Genomic DNA, 23,185 nt, shown 5'->3' with positions numbered 1-23,185 from the left:
CGGCGTCAGTGCAGATTCACTGTGTGATCTTGGCTGGGTTTGCAGAATCTGTTGGGTTTTTTTTTTCTCAAAATAAATGCCAGGCAGTGTGTCTGCTTCTGCCTTCCCTTTGCATGCTTAAATGGCCACATTTTGGGCCTGAAGACTTCAGGCTTCAGTCTCTTCCACTGTTACTTGGGGATAAAACTCAACAAACCTACTCAAAATTCTTTTTCCAGTATCCGATTTATTTAAAAAGATACTTTATCACAGAATTACAGACTGGTTGAGGTTGGAAGGGACCTCTGGATATCATCTGGTCTAACCCCTCAGCTCAAGCAGGGCCACCTAAAGCTAGCTGCCCAGGCCCAAGTCCAGGCATCTTTCAGATATCTCCAAGGATGGAGATACTTATGGGGTAAGGCATCATGGGCAAATCCCTCATGCTTAGTTGAGGAAATTTTGGCCTGACATAGCAATAATATTTATTAAAGTATAATCTATATGGCTCCGGAAAGCAGTTTGAAAGACACTGTGGTATCCTTTGAAGAAAAGTGTCAGCTTGATACAAATCAGGAATATTATTTTATAAATACTTGAATAGCTGTAAACTACCAACAGTGGGCATCTGCTATCGACCTCCTAACCACGATGACGAAGCTAACGAAGCTGACAAAGAGATAATTGGGGCACGAAAGGAAGCCTCTGGACAACAGAACCTGGTCCTGATGGGTGACTTCAACTACCCAGATATCTGCTGGAAGAACAATACGGCAGCTCACATGTCATCCACCAAGTTCCTGGAATGCATAAAGGACTGTTTCCTCATACAAATGTTAGATGTGCCAACCAGGAATGAGGCACTGCTGGACTTGGTGTTCACAAACCGAGAAAGCCTGCTTTGTAGTATCTCGGTTAGTGATAGCCTTGGCTGCAGTGACCAAAATATTGTGGAGTTTGGGATCCTGCTGAGCATGCTGAAGGTCAGCTCTAAGACAAGGGATCTGGATTTTAGAAGAGCAAACTTCAGCTCACTCAGGGCTCAGTTGGGAGGGATTCGATGGGAAGCGTCCATGGAAGACAAAGGAGCCAGTGGGTGCTGGGAATTCTTCAAGAACTCACTCTTGGAAGCACAAAGCCAGTTTATCCCCTACAAAGGAAAGAGAAGTAAGCAGAGCAAGAGGCCCCCTTGGCTCAACCATGACCTCCTGGGTCTACTCAAATCCAAGAAATGCATACCAGAGATGGAGAAGTGGAGGATTATCTGTCGAGAGCTACAAGGGCATTGCCAGAGTGTGCAGAGATGCAGTTACAAAAGCAAAAGCCCAGCTTGAACTGAAACTGGCTGTAGATGTCAAAAACAACAAGAAAGGTTTCTTCAGGTATGTCAACCATAAGCAGAAACAGAAGGAAAACACAGGCCCACTGTTAAATGGAAAAGGAGAGTCAGTCACCAATGATGCAGAAAAGGCTGAGGTCCTCAACACCTGCTTCACCTCTGTCTTCACCAGCACTGGAGGGTCCCAGGCTCTGGGAACAAAATTGCTGGTTGATCCAAACACCGACCCACCATCAGTGAAGGAAGAGTTAGCACATGAATTACTACAGGAGCTTGACCCCCACAAATCAATGGGCCCTGACGCCATCCACCCGAGGGTGTTGAGAGAGCTGGCTGACATCATCGCCAAGGCCACTCTCCATAATCTTCGAGAAGTCGAGGAGAATGGGGGATGTCCCAGAGGACTGGAGGAAGGCAAATGTTACCCCTATCTACAAGAAGGGCTTGAGGGAGGATCCGGGTAACTATAGGCCCATCAGCCTTACCTTCAATCCCTGGGAAAGTTATAGAATGAATCCTCCTGGGGGCCATCACAAGTCAAATGAAGCACATGATTGGGAAAAGCCAAGATGGCTTCACTAAAGGCAGATTGAGCTTGACAAACCTGGTGGCTTTCTATGACAAAGTGACTTGCCTGGTTGACATGGGGCAGGCGGTGGACATTGTCTACCTGCACTTCTCCAAGGCCTTTGATACGGTCCCCCACAGTCTCCTCCTGGAGGAATTAATGCGTTATGGCCCAGACAAGTGGTCTGTGCAGTGGGTGGGGAACTGGCTGACAGGCCGTACCCAAAGGGTGGTGGTAAATAGCTCCTTTTCCAAGTGGCAACCTGTCACTAGTGGGGTCCCCCAGGGATGAATATTGGGCTGAATGTTATTCAACATCTTTATAAGTGATCTGGATAATGGCATCAAGCGTAGCCTGATGAAGTTTGCTGATGACACCAAGTTGAGTGGGGAAGTAGACGCTCCAGAAGGGAGAGCTGCTCCGCAGGGAGATCTGGATAGGCTGGAAGAGTGGGCCAGCAAGAACCTTATGAAGTTCAACAAGGAGAAGTGTAAGGTCTTGCACCTGAGAAAACATAATCTGGGAGTGCAGCACAGACTGGGATCTACCTGGCTGGAGAGCAGCTCCGTGAAGAGGTACCTGGGGTTCTGATGGACAGGAAGCTCAACATGAGCAAACAGTGTGCTGCTGCGGCCAAAAAGGCCAACAGGATGCTGGGTTGAATCAAAAAGGGCATCACCAGCAGAGATAAAGAAGTTGTCATCCCGCTCTACTCAGCGCTTGTCAGGCCACACCTGGAGTACTGCGTACAGTTCTGGTCCCTGCTATACAGAAGGGATGTGGACAGGCTGGAAGGGGTCCAGAGAAGGGCCACCAAGATGCTCAAAGGACTGGGAAGCCTGCCCTGTGAGGATAGGCTGGGAGAACTGGGTTTGTTCAGCCTTGAGAAAAGGAGGCTCAGAGGGGATCTCATCCCCATGTCCCAGTACTTAAGGGGCAGCTACAAAGAAGATGGAGATTCCCTTTTTACAAGGAGTCCCATGGAGAGGACAAGGGGGAATGGACACAAGTTGATCTTGGGGAGATTCCGATTGGACATGAGAGGGAAATTTTTCACAGTGAGGACAGTCAACCATTGGAATAATCTCCCCAGGGAAGTGGTTGACTCGGCCACGTTGGACACCTTCAAGAGTCGTCTGGACAGGGTGCTGGGCCATCTTGTCTAGACTGTGCTCTTCCTAGAAAGGTTGGACTAGATGATCCCTGAGGTCCCTTCCAACCTGGGATTCTGTGATTCTGTAATATTGAGTAAAATGTGATCACTGTCTGAAGAGACCCTTGATGTTTCTATCAACTTCAATATATTTTAGTAGCAAATCTACAGAGACAAACTAACCATAAAATTAATACTAATTTAGAGGAGTGTGCTACCTTCAAACATTGGTGGCTCCAAGATACAGTTGCAAGTTGGATAATTCAGCCTTTTCCAAATCAAACAAAAAACAGCCTTGAAACTAAGAACCCCATTTTATTTACAGTAAGTTTTACTGGTGGGGGTTTTTTTTGTTTTTTTTCTTCATTTGGTTATGTATTTGTTTAATGATTGTAACTTTAGAGGAAAAACAATTAACGACCAAAATGTGACTGGAAGTTAATGAAAATTAACCATTAGATTAGGCAGTACCATTGCTTCTATCATCTTTAATTGATTTTTTTTTCCTGGCCAATTTAATCAACTAAAAATGCATAAAATAATGTATAGTCTTTTCATAAAATATGTTAGTGCTTACGGAAGCATCTCTTAAAAATCAGCCATTCTCTAGTAAGCCGTGTTAAGGGAGTTGAGAAGGAGTATTAGCAGCTTACCTGAGTCCATCTGTAGCGGTTTTATGAGGAAAAGCAAAATACTTCAAATGAAGTTCACATGTCTCTAGAAATGGGCTTGTAAGAAAGGAGGCATCAAGGGAAATGTTGACAGATATTTAATTATAATGGCAGTAGTGACTGTTGCTGTGTTAATAGCATCTGGCAGCAGAGTTACTGCCATCTGTTAGTGCCCTAAAATTCTGATATGGTGCATCCTTTATGGAGGAATTAACAATAATTAACAAATCTATCAAATGAAATCACCTTGATTGGATGACAGGTTTACCTTGATAATGATTAATTGCAAAATAATGGGGAGTAAAATGTCCACTATTTGCCTTTTTACTATAGAGCAGCTAATGCCGTTATCTGAGTACAGTAAACCCTGGAGGGTTTACTTTTAAGCTTATGGTGTGAGATCTCATTTAGTGCATCTCCTTTAAATAATCCTCATAAACATAGCTAGATTAAAAACAAACTTTCGCATCTTAATTTCTATTTGCAAAAGATTAGGATTCTAAAATGAGTTGCAGTTCTGCTGACGCACAGTAACTTACTTAATGTTAAATAAGGGAGAAAATGAGGTTAGGCTGACAGAAGTGACCCTTCAACCAAAGTCAAGTCTGCCTGGGAAAGCAATCTGACTATGTTAAGGCATTCCGGTTTCTTTGTAATCTTGATATTAGAATCCAAACTATTTATTTCTGATGAATCAGTTTGTCTTCAAAGTGAAGAAAAAAATATTCTATTTGTTTGTATTTGGAATAATTATTTTTAATATCTATTTTTATCAAAGCCAATATTTTGGTCAGTGTAATGAAATATCACTGCTGTAAATAATAGCTATAAACAAAGCAATGAGTCAGTTCGAGGCCTGGTTGGGTTTTATTTTTCTCTTAACTCCTCTTTTTTCTGTTCATTCCTGCTGAGCAACAGATGGAGAAGGTGGCATACTCTGATTAAATAGAAGAATTGTAAGTAATAGGTAATTGAGGTGTGTTAATTACCAGAAGCAACAGGAGGCAAAGAGTAAATTTTGGGATCTTAAATTCAAGTAAACTGGGATTTTATTTCCATCTTCCTGTGTGAGTCAGTTAATATCCTAAATATTGCTGTGGGACCCACAGAGAGAAGGCAACATATATTTTCCTTGTGTCTTTCTATTTGTTTCTAAGTGACAGAATTTTCTTTAGGCTGGGATTTGTGCTGATTCCAGCTACTGATAGAGCTGCACTGATGCCAAACCACAAGTGGAAGTGTGGAAAGCCGGGTTTGCACCACTGTGATTTATCACAGCTACCAACGCAGGAGCTTCCTTTCCCTTTTAATTGAGGCAATGGATATGCAGCAGTTTTTTGGTGGGAAAAGGTCCGTGCCTCCAGGATGATGGTACGCAGAGACAGAAGATAGCCCCAAAATCACCTTGTGTTGTAGTAGGTGGGCAGGAAGCATTATGGCCTCAGAACTTGCCTCCCACTGCACTGTTAAGATGTGCCATTCCAGATGTGCAGTGCGGACCATTCCCAGTTTCTGCCTCTGTTGTTGTGGCAAACAAACTGGTGGAGCAGATTTGAGGATAAAGGCTCACCTGGTGCATGAGGTTGGGAATTAGCTGATTTCTGGTTTTGGTGTCTTCTCCATGAGACCTATCCCTCTATTTTGCTTGACAGCTGTATGAGTCATACATCAACTCATAGGAGTTGTATGACCATATACATGCATGTCCTCAACACACGCAACATGCATGTATATGGTCATCCCCAGTTAACACTGTTAAAATTAGAAGATGCTTTGAAAGCAAGTGGTTTTGTCTTCTGTTCTGCTGCATTGACTTGACATCATGGGATCATGGGTAGGCAGTGGCAGGTGGGATGTAACAAACGCACAGAGACATTTTTAAGGCTTGGCAGGAAGGCTTGTTTCTCACTGTTATTTTCATGCAAGGCACCATTTTCTGTTTAGGAGGATTAGAAGATATGCATTAAACAGTGTTAAATATGCTGAGGCAGTTGATGTTTACAGCCCTTGTAGAATTATTCATTAAAATATTAACTGCTAGACAGCCTCTTTTTTTTTAAATTCAGTGATTTAGTAGCCCTCTTAAAAATCATGTTCTGTGATTCAGACATTCAAAGACTAAATAAGACAAAACAAAACCACCAAAATTACCCACAAAAGCACTAATTCTTGGGTTTGCATTTCTTAAATTGTCATGGGCATGACTTGCCTAAGAATTGAGACGAATTTGTGGAGCGGGTGAGCTCTAAGATTTGACTCAGCCAGCTCTCTCCCATCTCCCTAACATGCAGTACTGGGAAGATCTGAAAGGGGCCATATCCTTCTCCAGGTCTTTGCAGACAATGGATGAATGTGTGCACTAAGCTTTGGTTTACAGAAGCTTTTGGAATGAGGACAAGATGTTACCTTGAAGTGCTGGCTCTCAACTAAACTCTTCTCCCTCGCCATGGCTTTTAAGATGTTTTTAATGGTTCTGCTTCTCTGTGGAGGACATGGCTGCATTCTTGTCTAAAACATATTCTGCTTTGCTTCCTTAGGCCCCTTGTGTCCAATTTTCCGGCTGAGCAGGACAAGCCTGCCATTGCTGCTCTTTTCACTGGCACGTTTAATGTATACTTTCTCCCATATATGGTTTTCCACATGATGCTAATGTTTCTCACCTCTGTTCTGAGCAAACCTACAGGTCTGGCGTGACTCTGGGGCTCTGCCTTTTCAGTGCTTTGCCTTGGTCAGTTAAAGGGGCCAGTTGGTGTTATTATTGATATGATTCTGAGTAGCCAAGATGCAGCTGCACACTTCCTTTTTCATGGACCACTGGATAGTTATTAGCCTGTGCAGTGTTTGATCGCTATGCGTCCCGGATGGATTTTGCTTGGTGACCTGGAGGCAAGCCCCCAGGCCACCAAGCCCGTGACATTTAATAAGTGCCTGTTCAGGGTCATTGCATCAATTGTATTGCTTTTAATTTCATTTTTGATTAGCTTTCCTCATTTAGTTGTAGAGGTAGAAGAGCCTGAACCCAGCACAGTGTGACACTGTGATGACAAATGCCTGTCGCGCCTTGTGTGCTTCATAGATACTGATGGTACCTCTGTTGTCTTTTTTGTGTGTTTCAGGAAAAAAGTGCCAGTTCAAATGTAAGACTTAAATCTAATAAAGAGATCCCAGGATTAGTACATCAACCCAGAGCAAAGTAAGTTCAATTTTCCTTTTTTTTTTTTTTTTTTGTAAATTGCAATACAAACAAACACAGGATTAAGGAGTATCTGTGAGATTCTCAATTACTGCCTAGCAAAAACCAACCGGTGGTTCCAGCAGCCCTAAAACCATGCTCAATTTAAATAAAAAAGGTAAGGTCACCTGTGCCCCGATACCAGTGACACAGCCATTGCCTGCATCCCTGCAGCATCTTCTCCTTTGCATGGCTAAGATGCAGGACTTAAAAATGTATGAGATGCATCTTGCCATGCCTTATAGGAGTGCCATACTGTGTTATTTCTCAGCTTTCCATACAACTTACACATAAACAAAATTATATATGCCCTAGTGTTCCTAAATACTATTGGTTACATTTCCAGTGAAGTATTTGCTAGCTCTTGGCTTAGGTTAGCAGCTGTACTGCCTGGGATTAGGAATGGTAAACTTCCATTTAAAACAGTCAAGTTGTTTCTTAAAATGAGAGGTTTCCTGTAGCTGAGAGTTTCTCCATCCTTTGCTCACAGTTCTGTGGTGTACCCTGGCTGAGATCAGTCACCATTACATATGTCATGAAAAATTTAACTCCTGTGACAGCTGATTATTGATATTACTAACTCATTTCTTATCTCAATCACCGTTACATTTTAATCACTAATTGGCTTGAAAATAACAGATTACATGGAGCCATATATCGGGTTCATAATGAAGAAGTGATAAAGCTTTACTGTTGGATTTTGAACAATAGCGGAAATGCTGTTCTTTATGCCATGCCTTCAGGCACTTATTAACTTAAACTTGCTGCATACTAAGTACTTTGTACATGGTTTCAAGTCTGAAAACTTCAGTAATTTCCTAATCAACTGACAGTATAATTCAGCCTCCTTTCAAAAGGAAAAATCGAGTGCTTCAGATGTAATTGCAAAGAAGTTCACGGTAGGGAGGTGGAGGTAAAATCACCCTTCAGCAAAGCTGCACTGCATTATTGTGGCTTGGTCCTTCACAGCAGTGTTGGAGATGTGTTTAAGATGCTCTAAAAGGAGGCTAATCAGCCTGGGCTAAAAAAGGGATATTTCTTCTGATGGGTCGTGACGTCTCAGAGAGTTACAGAATTTAACATTAGGTTGTTGGGTAAAACCTCTGCTGTTTGCCCAACCCTCTGCTTTTACCCAGTGTACCATTGGATTTCTGTTTATAAAGTGGCTACGTGTGTTTGAGTTGCTAATCACCAAGTCAGCAAATATCTGTTATCATGTGCAATTTTTTTCAAAGTTTATCATCTGAAACCCATGGCAATTCTGGCTCCAGCAGGGAGTGGCATTAGGTGGAAAAGGGCTGCTTAGTTAAAAGAGCAGAAATGAATAGATGAATCATTAGATACGTCTTGTAGGACTGTTCTTGTAGAACAGGTGTTATTTCAAAACACAACATGGACTATGTACCAAATTACAGTTTTATGTACAATGGAGGGAGTTTTATAATGTCGGCTGTAAAAGTAAGGTTGTGAGGGCTCTTCCTGTTCGTAGGAGGATTTAGACTTTTACATCTAGAGCCCTGGACTGTAAAACCAGTGTAGGCAGGGAGTCAGCAGTAGACTTATGGGGGTCTTTGACAGAGGTTGAGGGGTTGGTCCTTCCTTTTCACACCAAGTGCTGGTGGTACCTTCTGTACCTTCATGGAGCTTCATCACTGTACCCTGTGCGGAGCTCTTGGGCACTTCCTCTGTTTGTTCGTCCTCAGAACTGACTCTGCTGACATTTTTAACCGGAAAAGTGATCACGTACGCCCCATTAAGTATGTTGAAATATGGTTATAACTCACAGAGTAACACAACCTGAAGCATAAAATGAAAGTAGTAGTATTTCATACCATTTTACCCTGCTAGATTATGGAATCACAGAATGGTTTAGGTTGGAAGGGACCTTAAAGATCATCTAGTTCCACCCCTACTGCCATGGCCAGGGACACCTTCCACTAGATTAGGTTTCTCAAAGCTCTGTCCAACCTGAGCTCGAACATTTCCAATGATAGGGCATCCACAGCTTCTCTGGGCAACCTCGTCCAGTGTCTTACCACCCTCATCATAAAGAATTTCTTCCTTATGTCCAATCTAAATCTACCCTCTTAGTTTGAAATTGTTCCCCCTTGTCCTGTCACTACAGGCCTTGGTAAAAAGTCTCTCTCCCTCTTCCTTATAAGCCCTCTTTATATACTGAATGGCTGCAATAAGGTCTCTGTGGAGCCTTTTCTTCTTCAGGATGAACAATCCCAACTCTCTCAGCCTTTCTTCATAGCAGTGCTGTTCCAGCCCTTGGATCGTTTTTCTGGCCCTCTTCTGGACCTGCTCCAACAGGTCCATGTCTGGCTTGTACTGGGGACCCCAGAGCTGAAGGCTGTACTCCAGGTGGGGTCTCAGAAGAGCAGTGTAGAGCGGAAGAATCACTTCCCTTGACCTCCTGGCCATGCTGCTGGTGATGCAGCCCAGGATACAGTTGGCTTTCTGGGCTGCAAGTGCCTATTGCTGGTTCATGTCCAATTTGTCACGCACTGGTTGCCTATCTAAATTGTAGGGCAATTTTACTATCCAGCCAAACTTTTCTGAAGATCATAGCCTTTAGGCTTTAGGACCTCCTGTGGGACTGTTCATGTAAATGGCACAACAATACTCCTTCCCCCCCCCCCCCCCCCTTTAGTTTTCTTATAAATTATGGTCTGGGTGGGTCACTACAGTATCATCCTATTTTATTAGAAACTGGATCTATGATGTTGCAAAGGCAAGAATATGTTTCTAGGGCTTAGCTACCAAGAATGGGCTGTACTGCCCTAAAGCCCTTCTCCAAGACACCTGAATATACAAGTGACAGGGTCAGCTGCCCCAAAGAAGCGTTTTTACCCCATCTCAGGTGGAGGTGGGAACCTGAGGGACAGGCAGACAGCTGGGGACAAAAACTCCCACAGTCACTGAATGGTGAATTGTTCCCTCTCCTGAACTACCAGCTTCAGGTTTTAATGCCAATTCTGAGACCTTCTCTTCTGAACTGAGCCTTCATTTATGTCCAGCATAAGCAAATCATTGTATACGTTGATCCTGATAGCAAGTGAAGTATGAATGCTGAGCTTTGTAGGAAAGTGCAGTGTGTTGTTGGGCACTTGGGAAAAGTATTAACTCATTACAGCTGAAACGTTCATGCCAAGGAGGAGGAGTCTGGGGTGTGAATTCAGCAAGACCATACAGCTTTTAGTGTCAGAGAAAATCTCCAAGAACTGTGTGTCCTTCTAACCACTTGTAATTGCTGTTAACACTGGCACCAGTCTCCCATTCTTCCTTTTTTTCATCTTTTTTTGTCCCACATTGAGTCCCTGGTGCTTTTCTCCAGCCCCCCATGCGCCCAGGCACTCCTCCCTGCTGTGGTTTCAGAGGGTGCTCCAGCTTCATCTTCCCAGAGGGATATAATTATTTCAGGAAGGGGGATCTCACACCCCATAACATAAATAAAGCAGACACACCCCAAATACTGTCTGCCATGCATCCTCATCTTTGTCTCCTTGTCCTTCCTTTGCGTCTGACCATCCTGTATTTTTATCTCGCAGATCCCCCCTGGGGAAGGGCCTGTTGCCTTATGCCACCATCAGCATTTTACAGACAACAAATGAGAGTATTTTCCAGCCCTCTTCACTAACGCCAAATTGTATCACTAACCCTGACCCTCTCGGTGTTGCAGAATTAATTGAAGTGAATAATCTGCTGGGTCCACTCAGGGAGCAGTACAGACCACCTGACTGGGAGGGGAAGGACAAGCTTGGGCTCATAGAAGTTCCTGGGTGTTGAGCACAGAGCCCCACTGTAGCAGGGCAGGCAGGTCTTCCAGTGCAAGGCTTTAACCTCACATTGTAGGCATCTCATTTTGTGGTGATGAGGTTGGCAGTCTTGGAAGACCTTCTGTCTCAACACAGACAGGGGTCTCACTGGCCCAAGGAAGGGTAGCAGGCTATCAAGTTTCTGCAGCCTCCCTGGAATAGTCTCCTCTGGATGCACATGGGTCCTAGTTACCATCCCAAGTGTAGCACACATACAAAGAAATGAATGCAATAATTTTTCTGTGGGCGAACCAGAAAAAGCAAAAAGAACATTAAAAAATTGTCATTGTAGACAAAAGTGTGAAGTGATTTATTTTTCATGGTGGTGAAAGCTTACAGCTGAGTCCCCCAACAACCCTGGTCTGCAGCATCAGTATTTTAAAATGGAAGAAATCCTGTTGGTACTGACACTCTTCCTTTGCCTTTCAGCATGCACATCTCTGAAAGCCAACAAGAATTTTTCAGAATGCTTGATGAAAAAATTGAAAAGGTAAGACACAGTAAAGTAAATTTACATTTTCACTCAGGGTGGACACACAGGTTTCCCGGCTCCATGGGGAGCCAGACATTGTTGCAGTGCTCCACGTTCCCCAGCACTTGGAGGGACTCTGGTCTGAGATCCCCTTACTGCTCATTGGTTAGATAATTCGAGTGCAAAGAAGACCAAAAAGGTAAAGAGGTTACAGGAGGAAAGAAACCTTTTTTTTGTGGAAACATCACCAGGCTAGGATGAATGCAAATTAACTCCATGCAAGTGTTCAGGATATACGTGGACTACTAGATAAAGGAGGAGATAAAAGTGAGGTTTTATGCCCTTAGGGATTTGATTTTTCATTTAATCTCTGTAGGAGACAACTGGTATCTTAATGCCAGTAGTATCTGGGATACCCTCCTTATTTCTTGCTGAATCTCTTTAAAATAGCTCCCAGCCCCAAAGGTTATGAATAGTGTGGCTGTATGTGATGGATAACCCTGCCTCAAGACCTGCACTGAGTAAAATAATGATACTGGAGATGTTTTGAAGAAGAGGTTGAATAGTTCTTTACATATCTCGTTGTCCTGATATGTGAACACTTCTGAACACTTTCATGTGTTTCAAGTCTTTTAAATGAGAATCCCAGCTTCTTTGCGAGATAGTAGTCAATACTGTGTTGTACCACAACATAGATGGGAAGCTGAGACTTAAGGAATTAAATGGGCTATTTGGATCAAGTCTAGATCTCAGACGCTTCGTTTATACCTTGAGCTGATCTTAGCTCACCAATATACTATTTGCATATCATAATTTGGTGTGGTGTATCTTATTTAATACTTGATATTAAATATTTGCTACCCCAATTGGAATGAAGTAGTTTGTACTCCCAACTCGTAGCAGTGGGTTGCACAGTAGGAAGGAAATTTTTACTTGGATGACTCCGAATTTCTGCCATTTTTGCCAACAGTCCTGCTCTTAGGACCTGAAGTGCTACAGTGGGTGAATCTCTTATTTGTCCCAAGCAATAAATTTGTTACACTATTCTAAAAGAAAAAAAAAATGAAAGAAAAAAGATAAAGGGAAAGAGTAGAAGTGAGGAGGAGTTGGTAGATTCCTGAGTAAGGGAGTAAGATTTTATTTAAGCTATCTGCATTTAAAAGTAGAATCTCTACATATCCATAATATAGCTATGCCTCCTTTGAATAAATGCATTCACCCTATAAATATTTAGATGTTTTTCCTGGACATCATCACCTTCCATAATGTCAAACACAGAATATCCTGTGAAATTGATTTTCCAAAGATCTATCTTATCTACATCCCAGACCATCTGATGGCTATATCTAAGAATTGAGGTTAGTTTTTGGTTTTGAGATTTGTTTCAGGACAGTAATACTATTCATTCACAACCTGCCACATTGAGATGCAGTTGACTGTGTCTCCTCGCTGATTGGACCATGCTCTCAGATGCTTGCAGGTGTTCTCCAGGGCTCTTGTACTAATTTATCTTCTAGATCAGGAGATTGCCTCTTTAGAGGAAATACACAGTTACATCTGTCAAAGAGAGAAAGATGGCTCCCATGCATTTCAAGCTGCTGACAGTTGATGGGATTGGCAGGAGTTAAAGTGCAGCTGAACATGGGATTTGCTTTCCTCCTGTGCCTGAGAAAGTAGTCTTCCTAAGAGACGTTTGGGGTTTTTAATCTTTGCCTGCAATATATTGTTTTTCTAGGTATCTGCCTCAAGTGCCAAAAAGATTGGATAATATGAGGGGGTTTGTTTGATCCCTAAATAGCATTTCATAGAATCATAGAATTAAGGTTGGAAAAGACCCTTAAGGTCATTGAGTCCAACCGCTAACCTATCACTGCCAAGTCCACCACTAAATCATAACCTCAAGCACCACATCCACCCTTCTTTTAAATACCTCCAGAGATGGAGACTCAACCACCTCCCTGGGCAGCCTGTTCCAATGCCTGACAACCCTTTTGGTTAAGAAGTTTTTCCTAATATCCAACCTAAACTTCCCCTGGTGCAGCTTGAGGCCATTTTTTTTTGAGCCCCTTCTCCAGGGAAATGGAGGACAGCAGTCAAACAATTAAAAGAATTATATCACTGAGCAGCTCATCAGTTATGGCTGAAATAGTCTGCAGAAGTTGGGGGGTGGCTGCCTGTGAGGTCCCAAAACATGTTGTAATGTTCATTTGGTAACCGTGGCCATGATTAGCGTTGGATTTGTAATGGAGACATGCTGTCCATCACTGACTCCATGGGCTATACCTACAGAAACTCTACAGTCAGAAGCAAAACATCCCTCAACTTGCATTGAAATCCCAAGGGGTGTTACGTCACCTGATACAAATGAGTAACGACAACTCTAATGTGTGTGCTGCAAATTAGAGAGGAAAATTAAATGGGTGTTTTGGACTCAGCAAAACGATTAAATGGAGAGGAGGGTCAGCTAAAATAAAATTTCAGCATTCAAAGTGTGAAATGGAAAGAACACAGACTGACATTTAGCAACTGAAAATAAGGAGTATTTATGAATCCTGGAGATCAAAGAAAGCCTTAATGAAATGGTCTGGAGAATTTCTCTGAAAGTCTAGCCCCTTTCGGCACCCAGCTCGTGCCTGCGTTTCTGGCTACCTGTACAAAGCTGAATTGCCTTCTGCAGATGCCACCCAAAGGCAAAAACCAGAATGTCAACCCCAACACATGGAGCTTCTGTCTACCAAAATTTGGTGTCAAAACACTGTGCGGCATTCAGAAGGAGACATCTGTTCCTATTGCTGCGTGAGAGTCTGTCCCTGCTCGAGAGCTAGAGCTGAACTTGCATGTATGGAACTGCATGTGATTATGTTAATTCAATTCATAGAGTTTGTTGGAAGGAAGAAATACTGAAATGAAGGCTCAGCACTGAATGCTGTGGTAGGACTGGCTGAGAGTATAAAGGTCAGCATCACACGTAGGACTAGATGTTGATTCTGCTAGAGTCAACCCAGTCATTTCAGAGGCACCAGAATCTGAGCCAAGCCAGAGATATAAAGTTCTGTGGGAGGTCGGGAGTAGCTGGATAGAGTTAAGCAGTCAACAGCATAAGAAACAGTAGTTATATGTCATATGTATATGTCATACATGGAGCATTTCTTGTTATAGTGTTTCCATGGCATAGCCACATGCAACCAGACAGATGGGAAGCAGGCGATTAAAAGGTTGAACAAATCTCAGCTCAGCTGTGGAATGGTTTTCAGATGGTAGGATGCTGGTGTAGTGGCAGAGGGTGAGCACATCTTCAGTGCAACACCAACGCGGGATGTGCACTGCACCGGGAGAGGAGAGGAAAAGAGAAGACCAAGTCACCTGTGAGCAGCACGAGGCCCAAGAGTTGTGGCAAAAGCTGGCTCAGAAATGCTCCTGACATCTGCCAGCAGCTTCAGCAAGTCCTCATGGGGTTTCACACTCATTGAAGTTATTGTGAGTAAAGCCATGGGATTTGCTTTTGGAGACAAAAAGGTACACATATACAAAGAGTTTGGTAAGAAAATGGAGCAGAGAGAGGCAGCTTAACTGGTGACAGCACTATCATCATGTTTTTAAAATTGGGCTTCCCTACAATCATATAGATATATTCCAGCAGAGGATGAGAAACAGGTAATAGCAGCAAGTAAGCTCAAGGAGAGAGCCCCCTCAGAGTAAAATAGAAAGACGTGGGTCAGAGGTGCAAGTGATTTGCTTGAGCTGAGAAATCATGGCAGAAATACGACTTTGGAAACCTGAGAAGGAAGCTGAGAGCGACTGACGCATCCCTCCTAAAGCAAATGCAGCAGTCACTGGGTAAATCAAAGATCTGTGTGATGCCCAGAAGAGGAGAAAGGGGCCCCGCCAGCCGAGCTGGGACAGGGAAAGTCACTGCACTCATCAAGTGTGATAAATTTGTTTTTTAAATACTGTCTCTGATTAAGAAGACAGAAATGTGTTCCACTAAGAGTGTCCCTGTCTGCATGACACCTGGTGTTTTCTGCCGGCTGCAGTGAGAAATTATAGCAAAATTAGGCCATTTGTACTGGTATTCAGGCAAATAAATGTTACCTATTTTCTCTCTAATCTAATAGTGCAAGGACTAATTTAGTTAGATATTGTATATGGATTCACAAAGAGTTGCTGTGAAACACAGCAGAATTACTACCATGTTTCTCCTAAAATTTCTCCAGACTTCTTTCCCCCCCCTCCCCTTACATCTCGACTTTATTGGACCCTGATTGTGCAGGACCACATGCAAACTCCACCTTATCCCCTAAGAAGAAATCCCATTAATCAAACAAGACAGCTCAGAGCAGAGTTAATCCTGGGCACAGTCTTTGCAGCCTCAGGGCCACAGACTTTAGGGGGCCTTGTGCCACCAAGGCTTCTATGAAAATATGAAATAAAAGCAAAATTAAAAGCTGTGACATATAAAACGTTGAATGTAGAAAACTTCCCCATTTAGTGCTTGCTAGCAAAAATATCTTGATGATGGCTATCACAGAAAATGGTCTGAAAAATGGCTGCTTTCTCTGAATCTTACATACGTAGCAGTAAAATGATAATGAGAAATTATCTCCTTTAAGTATATATTATTACTGGAGGCCATGGCACAGTGTGTAGTCAGTTGTGTCACTGTAGGAAAAAATACCAAGGCTGAGGTACAATTGCATAGTTGACAATCTGGGATTATGTGTGGGGATTGCACCCCCAGAAGAGGAGCATCTCTGGCTTTGTGTTTTTTAAAAAACAAAACAAAATAACAAAACCAAAAACAATCTAGGTAAGCTGTACCAGAGGAAATCATCACTGGTGCCATAATCATAAGCTGTTTCCTACATGGCTACAGTAGTTTATAAAAAATAATCATGATGCAAACATGCTCATGGAAAAAATGAGATTATAAAATGTCATAGTATGTGAAGATGTCTTGCTACGAACTCTCATGCGGCCAGTGGATACCCCGAGCCCACGGCATCGTGTTTCTGCTGGGGATGTCACTTTGTGTTGAGAGATAACTTAGTCCTGAGTGCTGGCACTGGTGTCGGGGTGGGTTTATAGGGGTTCCTCCGCTGGTCCTCACCTGGCCACTGGGAGCTGGGTTGGAGACTGCCGGTTTGTTGTTGGAGGCCATGGGAGAGGTGCCTGGTGGCAACTTGCTCTGTCCCCTTGTTAGTAAAACTGGTCACGAAACATGGGGGAAGACACAATGCAGCCTCTTGTATCGTATTTTAAAGGTGCCGTTAGAAATAAGGGGGGTTGCTAACCAAAACGTATGCAAGGACTGAATTATTAGGCTAAAACTCATTAGCAAAGTGGATTGCTCTTAATGACTCTATTGATTTTTCTCTAACAAAATAAGAATTGGACAAAAATTAGCACAGTATACAATTATTTAGTGCCGCCTCCCGGCATTTTCTTCCCATCCTTTCTGCGAGTGCTGTAAACAAAACCAGATTGATGAAAAGGGTTCCCACCGCAGAGCCAGGCTAACGTTTCCCAGCGCAGGCCATCTCTTCTGAAAGGGGCCACTGTGTCCCACAAGCTCTTTCAGCCATCGCAGAAGAAAGGGCTGCTTGGTGCAGCTCATTTCCCTCTCCTGGGCCGGCCGGCCTCCTCTTCCTCCTCTCCTCGCCAGGGCCACAGCACGAGGATGCTGGTGCCAAGCTGCAGAGCTGTGGCGGAAGAAGCATCTCCTTAGTTGCTTTCTCTCCCTTGGCAAGTCTGCCAGCCACACAAAAGGCTATTGAAATGGAAGGCTTCTGCATTCGGATGGCGTGGCGTTTTGTTTATGGGCCTGTCACCCGCAACAATGGGGAAAAGGGCTTTTCCTGTGATTTTTTTTTTCCTTTTTTTTTTTTCCTCTAAAAGGATATCATCAGCCATGATGCATGCTCTGGTAGGGGCATCAGGGTGGTAGGTGCTTTCTAGAGGCAGCGAGGTAAGAGAGCAGGGGAATGAGCCCTTCTGGTTTGGGTAGAAGCAGCAGGAAGGGAGAATAACAGTTTGGGTTTTTTTAAATTAACTTAAATTCACACACTTGTGTTAAGGTGTTTCTGTGGACATCTACAAAAGTTGGAAGCTGGGTTTTGAAAATGCAGGGTTTCCTTGGGCATTACCTGGACTTGGATGCACATGTTCCCATTCTCATCTTCCTCAGTGTATCTCATTTACACTCTCAATCATTAAAACCTATTTAATAGCCCGTGCTATTAGAGGGTGGCTCATACATTCCTCTTATTAGCTGCACGCTCCGTGCCTGTGGCTCCTCTGGACATGGGAGCCTGCTCCCCTGGGTAGCAGGGGACAGGGTCAGCAATCCTGCACCCTCATTTTCCAGGGGGTTGTCATCTTCTTTGTTTAATTCTTTTCCTTCCTGACACATCTGCTCCCCAAAAAAACCCCGCCATCACTTCGGTCTGCACTCAGATACTACCAGAGTTCCTCTGCTCACGTCATGGAGCTCATGGTCTGACTGCCACTTCACATGGTCAGTATTTCAGTGTGTTTCTTCAGAAGACTTATCAGCTTTGCAGGCTGTTAGCTCACCGTTTCGAGTGAGGTTTTGCGCAGCCCCACCAGGATAATTCCCCATCTCAGGCACAACAGGCCTCTCACTGATCACAGGTGCGGCCATTCAAGGTGTCATCTTCTCCAGCATCTATCAAGCATCCTCTGAAACAACGAAGGGGTTAAAAATTGACATTTTAAAGTATTCTACTGGACTGGGGCCATGCCTTGGCTTAGCAGGACCAAAGCAGCCTTCATTCTCTGCCGGCAGGGAGATGGAGACCTCCTGCCCTTCTGCCCAAGGAGCAGCAAGGAAAAACCCCTGGGTGTTGGATTTAGAGTGCAGCAGGGAAGGCAGCTTTATTCTTTCTCTGATCTGCCTGAGGAACACTGGCCTTGTTATTACTGATAAAAATTCAATTAGGGAATAAGCTTTAGACAGAAGCTTTTGTCTGAAAAAAAAAAGGAGGGGGGGCAGATTGTAACCTTTTCGACTTCTTTGTAGCATGCTGGCATGGGTGAAGGAGTACATGTAAAACAGGGCGTTTGCTGTCACAGCGGATTCTCAAGCCAACAAAATAAGTTAAACCTGCCAGAGTGGGGTGGTCCCGCAGGTTGTATAGCATCCCACCACTAAGAGGGCGGACGTGGCCCGCCCTTCTCCCAAGGGAAGAAAAGCAACATCCTCTTAACTCACCATAAATCCCAAGTGAAAGGAAACCCCCTAACGCAAGCTGCCAGCCCGCCGTGCCTTCACTCCAGCATTGTTCTTGGTGTGTAACAAATGTGTCCCTTCCCCTGCATCAAAGCATGCTCCTGTGCACAGCTCTTTGGCAGAGAGGGGCAGTGGATGCCAGCCAGGCATCGAGCATCTGCAGGAGCCTTTTTTGGTCACCCCACTCCCTCACCACGTACTCCCCTTTCTGGGGGCCACCCCTGCTGAAGCAAGCACTGGGGTAGAACCCAGCTCTGGAGCATTTCCCTGCAAAAAAATGCAGCAAGACTCAGGCTGCAGCAGGTTTCCTTGTCTTGCCATTGGGTGGTACTGCAGTTTGGATATTGAATTAGCTGATCAGGTTGGGGTTGTGGGTCCATGCCAGGCACAGCGGGTGGAAAAGCTGTGTGTCACACTGCAGGACGGCATGGGAGGGGTTTCTGGCATTTCAGGCAGTTCTCACCCTCCTCCTCCGATCAGCTGCATGGCCACTGCCCACACACTCGTGGGAAGGAGCAAGCTGGTGGGAAGTTTGGGATAGTGGCAGCTCCCTGCCTGCTGGCAACCAAGGGCTGCGGCCTCAAAGGTCACCTCTGAGACACCGACGTGCCTCCATCCCCACCAGTGTGAAGATGGAAATAAAGTGTCTGGCAGCAGCAGTCTGGCTGTCTGCGGTCTTCAGGCAGTGGGCGAGAAATCGTATTTCCTGGCTGTGGCAAGGACTTCTTCAGCATGTTGCTTTCTAAGTGGTTTCTCAGCATACTTTTGAGGAGTGATGCACTTGGCTGCTGTAGAGCAAACCCAGAAGCAGAATAGCAGGAGGAATGGGAAGGATAAAAAATACAAGACAGCTTTCAGTGTTTTGGATACATTTCAGCCTTTAATAGCGCTGATGGCCCCTGATGCGGAGCAGAGTGGGGAATGGTGGGCCACAGGGCTCCCTCTTGAGCAGGAGGCCAGGTGACCACCTAAATGAATCTCCTGGAAATGCCCTGAGCCTGCAGATGGCTTTCACAGCTCTGAAGCATGTTGGACAAAGCCTTCGTCACCACCAGCTTAGTCTTATGGTTTTGTCCAAGCTCATCATGGACCCCGGCATGGAGAAAGCAGATGGATTTGGGCTTCGCTGCAAAGTATTTCTTCATTTGTTCTTTTTGAGTCAAATCTTTTACTTTAAAAATGTAAATTTTTTTCTTTCTTTCTGGGTCAGTAATTGCTGGATTAAAATCAGGGCTGATTAGTCCCTTGGGGTTTTTTTTTTTAACATACTAAGAAAACCGTTTTACTAATAGTATCGGGCCATAGGGAGCTGTTAAAGCACCACACATTCCTGGGTAGGGACGCTTCAGCAAAGCAAGCTCCGCAATCCCAACATTATCGGTGGGATTTTAATTGCAGAGACATTTTGGAGCCTTTGTTCCTGAAGTGTACCCCAGTTATGTGTCTCAAAAAAACTGATCGCTGCCTCAGGAAACATCTCTCCCTTTTCTTTTATACTCCCGCTCCCCCCCGCCCCACCCTTCTCTTTCTGGACAGGACGTTGACTGGTTCTGATTTGTGGGGCAACTCGGTACCCCTTGGGCTAGTAGTGTTTCACCTGGCTTACCACTGCTGAGTTGGTCTCTTCTGCTTACAGGGTGTTGTTGAGCTTTTAAACTTTATTGCAGGTCTGAGACTCTCGTGTTTCTCCGTTTCTTCTTTGCCAGCCCTTTGCTTGGCCACTGGGATTTTCCATGCAAGCGCTCAGGTGATACAGGCAGCACACAGGAAATAGCCCAGAGTTTGAGATTTTCAACATCACATGCAAGACCCTTGTTTTACACAAGATATCTTGGGTGGTTTGTGTGTTGAAAAGCTGTTTCCATATAAGAAGGGGTTCCAGCGGGTCCTCTTCTCACTGGTTTGCAAGAAACAGCTAGTGAGGGACAGGACATGTCTTCTCCAGACCTTCCCGAGGGTAATACCTAGATAGATGCTGCTGCAGGTCTTGTGTTTGGGATGAGATGTAAGGCATAACATGACTGGTCCATGTTTTGTGAAGCTTAGCCTGTTTTCTCCCATAGTAAGTATAATTTCAATAGGAATAGTATCTTCTGCTCTTACATTAAACTGTTGCTGAGGTTATCAGATGAGGTGTTCTTGTTCGCAGCAGCTGGCTTGCGCTGCTCATAGGATTATGTGCTTTGTTGCTTTTGCCTCAGAGATTATGTTTTCACAATGAATCTATAGGGTTGTGTCTGTCAAGGTGTATCTTTACATAAAATAGTTTTGTATATCAATTCATTGGACTCACCCTGGGATTCAAGATGGGATTAAATTTTTGAGATTAACAGTGACAGAACGGGAAGGGTCTCCTCTCCTGGTTTCATGCAAACCTTCCAGAAACAGTTGGAGGAGTTGTGCAGGCTCCACTCCCTATTTTTAAGGTTTGTACCCACCTCTGAACTTAAATCTCCTAAGTTTAGAGAACTGATATGAATTATTAGTAAGTGCTCCCTTGATTTATGTTATTCCTGACTTCAAGCAGTCATTTTCGAACTGTCTGGCTTTTCTCCTTACAGGGTCGTGATTATTGTTCAGAAGAGGAGGATGTCACATAGTGCCAATTCTGCCACTCGCACCAGGAGTACTACTGTGTAAATAGATTACAACCCAGTCAAGACCTTTTGGAAGTCTTCTAGAGCGAACAGCACTACATAACAGAAGAAGATCATTTCCACATTATATGCTCCATTCAGTTACAGTGTTTCTTAATGAACAGACGAGGAATATTGCTAAGAACTCGTAAGGAACTGTTTTTGTTGCTGCTAGTTAAAACTTGTTGCAACTTCTCACTTTTTTCTGTGTCCAGATACGCAGCAGATCCTTAAAGTTAATCCAAAAGACGTTATTGATTTTATTGAGGCTTCTGGCCTGTTTTCTATCAGATGAGGTAGTGTTATACAAAACTTCCATAAGTGAACATTCAAGCATCTAAGAAACACCCTTAAGCTGTCTGTCAGTCCGCGTTCAGGCCGAAGTGCTTATTAATGCTGGTGATTTCAAGCTTTGGAGATGGGATGTTTTTGCCATGGCAGGCCTTGTTTCTCTGCTGAGAAGAAGCTGAGAAACTATTATCCATTAAAAGCATGTTATCACTGAAATACTGGAAGTGATGCAGGAGCAAGAATTTGTATTTTAAGAGGAAAAAGAGTTTCATTTAATAGGTATCTTAATCAAGGACTAAGCTTGCAGTATTGGCTTTGCTGAGCACGAATGGGAGTGTGATCACAATCATTTTGAATCTCTTTTTTTCTAAGAAAATAAACATTTTACTGTTTTTATGTATTCTTGTCTTTTACCATTCCTACAACACAAGAGTCTGGGGACAAGGAAGGCAAAACCAGCCCTCCGCATTGATGAGTCTGTGGATCTTATCTCTTAAAGCAGCTCTGTGCCAGCTGGGGGTATCTGTTGCATGTCCTGTAGAGTTTATTTTTCCATATTATACGAAGAGGATATTACCTTCTCAAAAGCAGATGTAATATTTTTAACAAATTCTGTCATGAGTAAAAAAAAGAAAAACTTAAGGAAAAAATATACCTTTTGTATTTATTATTTCAAAGGCGATTGTTACCTGTGCTGATATTTCTTCCTGGTTTGACGCCATATGAGGGCCAGGTTTGCACTGAATCTCATGGAGAAACTTAGTCAGGACATAAGTTTCTGTGCTGTATTGATTCGTTCCTCTGATGTGTGATGTGTGTGGAATAGACCATGAGATTGCATTAATAGCATCTTTTGCTGATGTGGCCGACACTTGAGTGGGGCACTCAGCCCAAAGCCCTTCAACATTGGCCATATTTCAATAGACCTGAAAATCAGATCCCTTTAAAGGGTTTTAAGTCCCTCAAAAATCACCTGTGACTTCTGAAAATCTCTAAAATATTAAGAAATTTCTTGACTAAAGAGATTTCCTCCAATGTTCATTCCAAGTGGGGTTGGACAGTCCATGCCAGAAGATTTTGTTCTCTATCTGTGCTGCGCCATACATCGAATATGTCCCAAAAAAAAGGCAACTTCCTCATGCTTCCTTCTCTGCACTGGATTTTCTTTTGGCTTTCAGGCAGTGGATGGGGCAGTGGGGATGGAGGAACCACCAGGGAGAGAGACCTGGGAGTTGCTCATATTTGTGCAGGACGGGGTGTCCATACCTCCAGCAAGAGCAGTTCTCCAAACAGCGTTTGTGAGGCAAGAGTATCAAGCTGTCTTCCTAAGGTAGAAGCTATTTCTGAACACTGCGAACTGCACAGCCCCCTGGTCTCCTGCCAGCCTTGGTTTGAGTCAAGTGGTAGCTGTAATGCAGGACTGGGACAACTCATGCACTGCCTAGCTTCAGTAGCTTTCCATATAAAAGCTCAGTGACGGGGTCCTCTCTGGCACCTTTCACTACGTACATCTTTATCCTGTTGATGGTCAAAAATCGACAGGCAATTCTGATTTTCCTAAATCCTTGCTGCATTTTGGCCACTGCTTTGGCCATGCAGCTCTTCCCAAGCATCCTGACCTCCCTGGAGATGACGTTTAACCACCTTCCTCCCATCACATCATCCTTCTTAGGGCTGTTGGCATCTCTCAGTGCTATGGAGCCATTTCTGTTACGAATTCTTCAGGGTGATAACTCTGTTCACTTGCATATGATTTTTTTCCATAGTTTGTGTC

The 23,185-nt window shown here is 43.8% G+C and overlaps 1 protein-coding gene across 1 annotated transcript in view; it reads left to right on the top strand.

Annotated features, from left to right (window-relative positions):
- Positions 1-21,811, top strand: part of C6H1orf21 (chromosome 6 C1orf21 homolog) — a 131,249-nt gene extending 109,438 nt beyond the window's left edge. Inside the window, exons 4-6 of the mRNA XM_064454385.1 lie at positions 6,827-6,903; positions 11,193-11,253; positions 21,046-21,811. Of these exons, the coding sequence (XP_064310455.1) occupies positions 6,827-6,903; positions 11,193-11,253; positions 21,046-21,084 (177 nt within the window). The 3' untranslated portion in view covers positions 21,085-21,811. The remainder of the gene's footprint in view (positions 1-6,826; positions 6,904-11,192; positions 11,254-21,045) is intronic.
- Positions 21,812-23,185: the final 1,374 nt, after the last annotated feature.

Source organism: Phalacrocorax carbo, chromosome 6 (assembly GCF_963921805.1).
Source record: "Phalacrocorax carbo chromosome 6, bPhaCar2.1, whole genome shotgun sequence".
In the NCBI taxonomy this organism is placed as follows: domain Eukaryota; kingdom Metazoa; phylum Chordata; class Aves; order Suliformes; family Phalacrocoracidae; genus Phalacrocorax; species Phalacrocorax carbo.
This window is presented reverse-complemented; position numbering and strand designations above follow the sequence as displayed.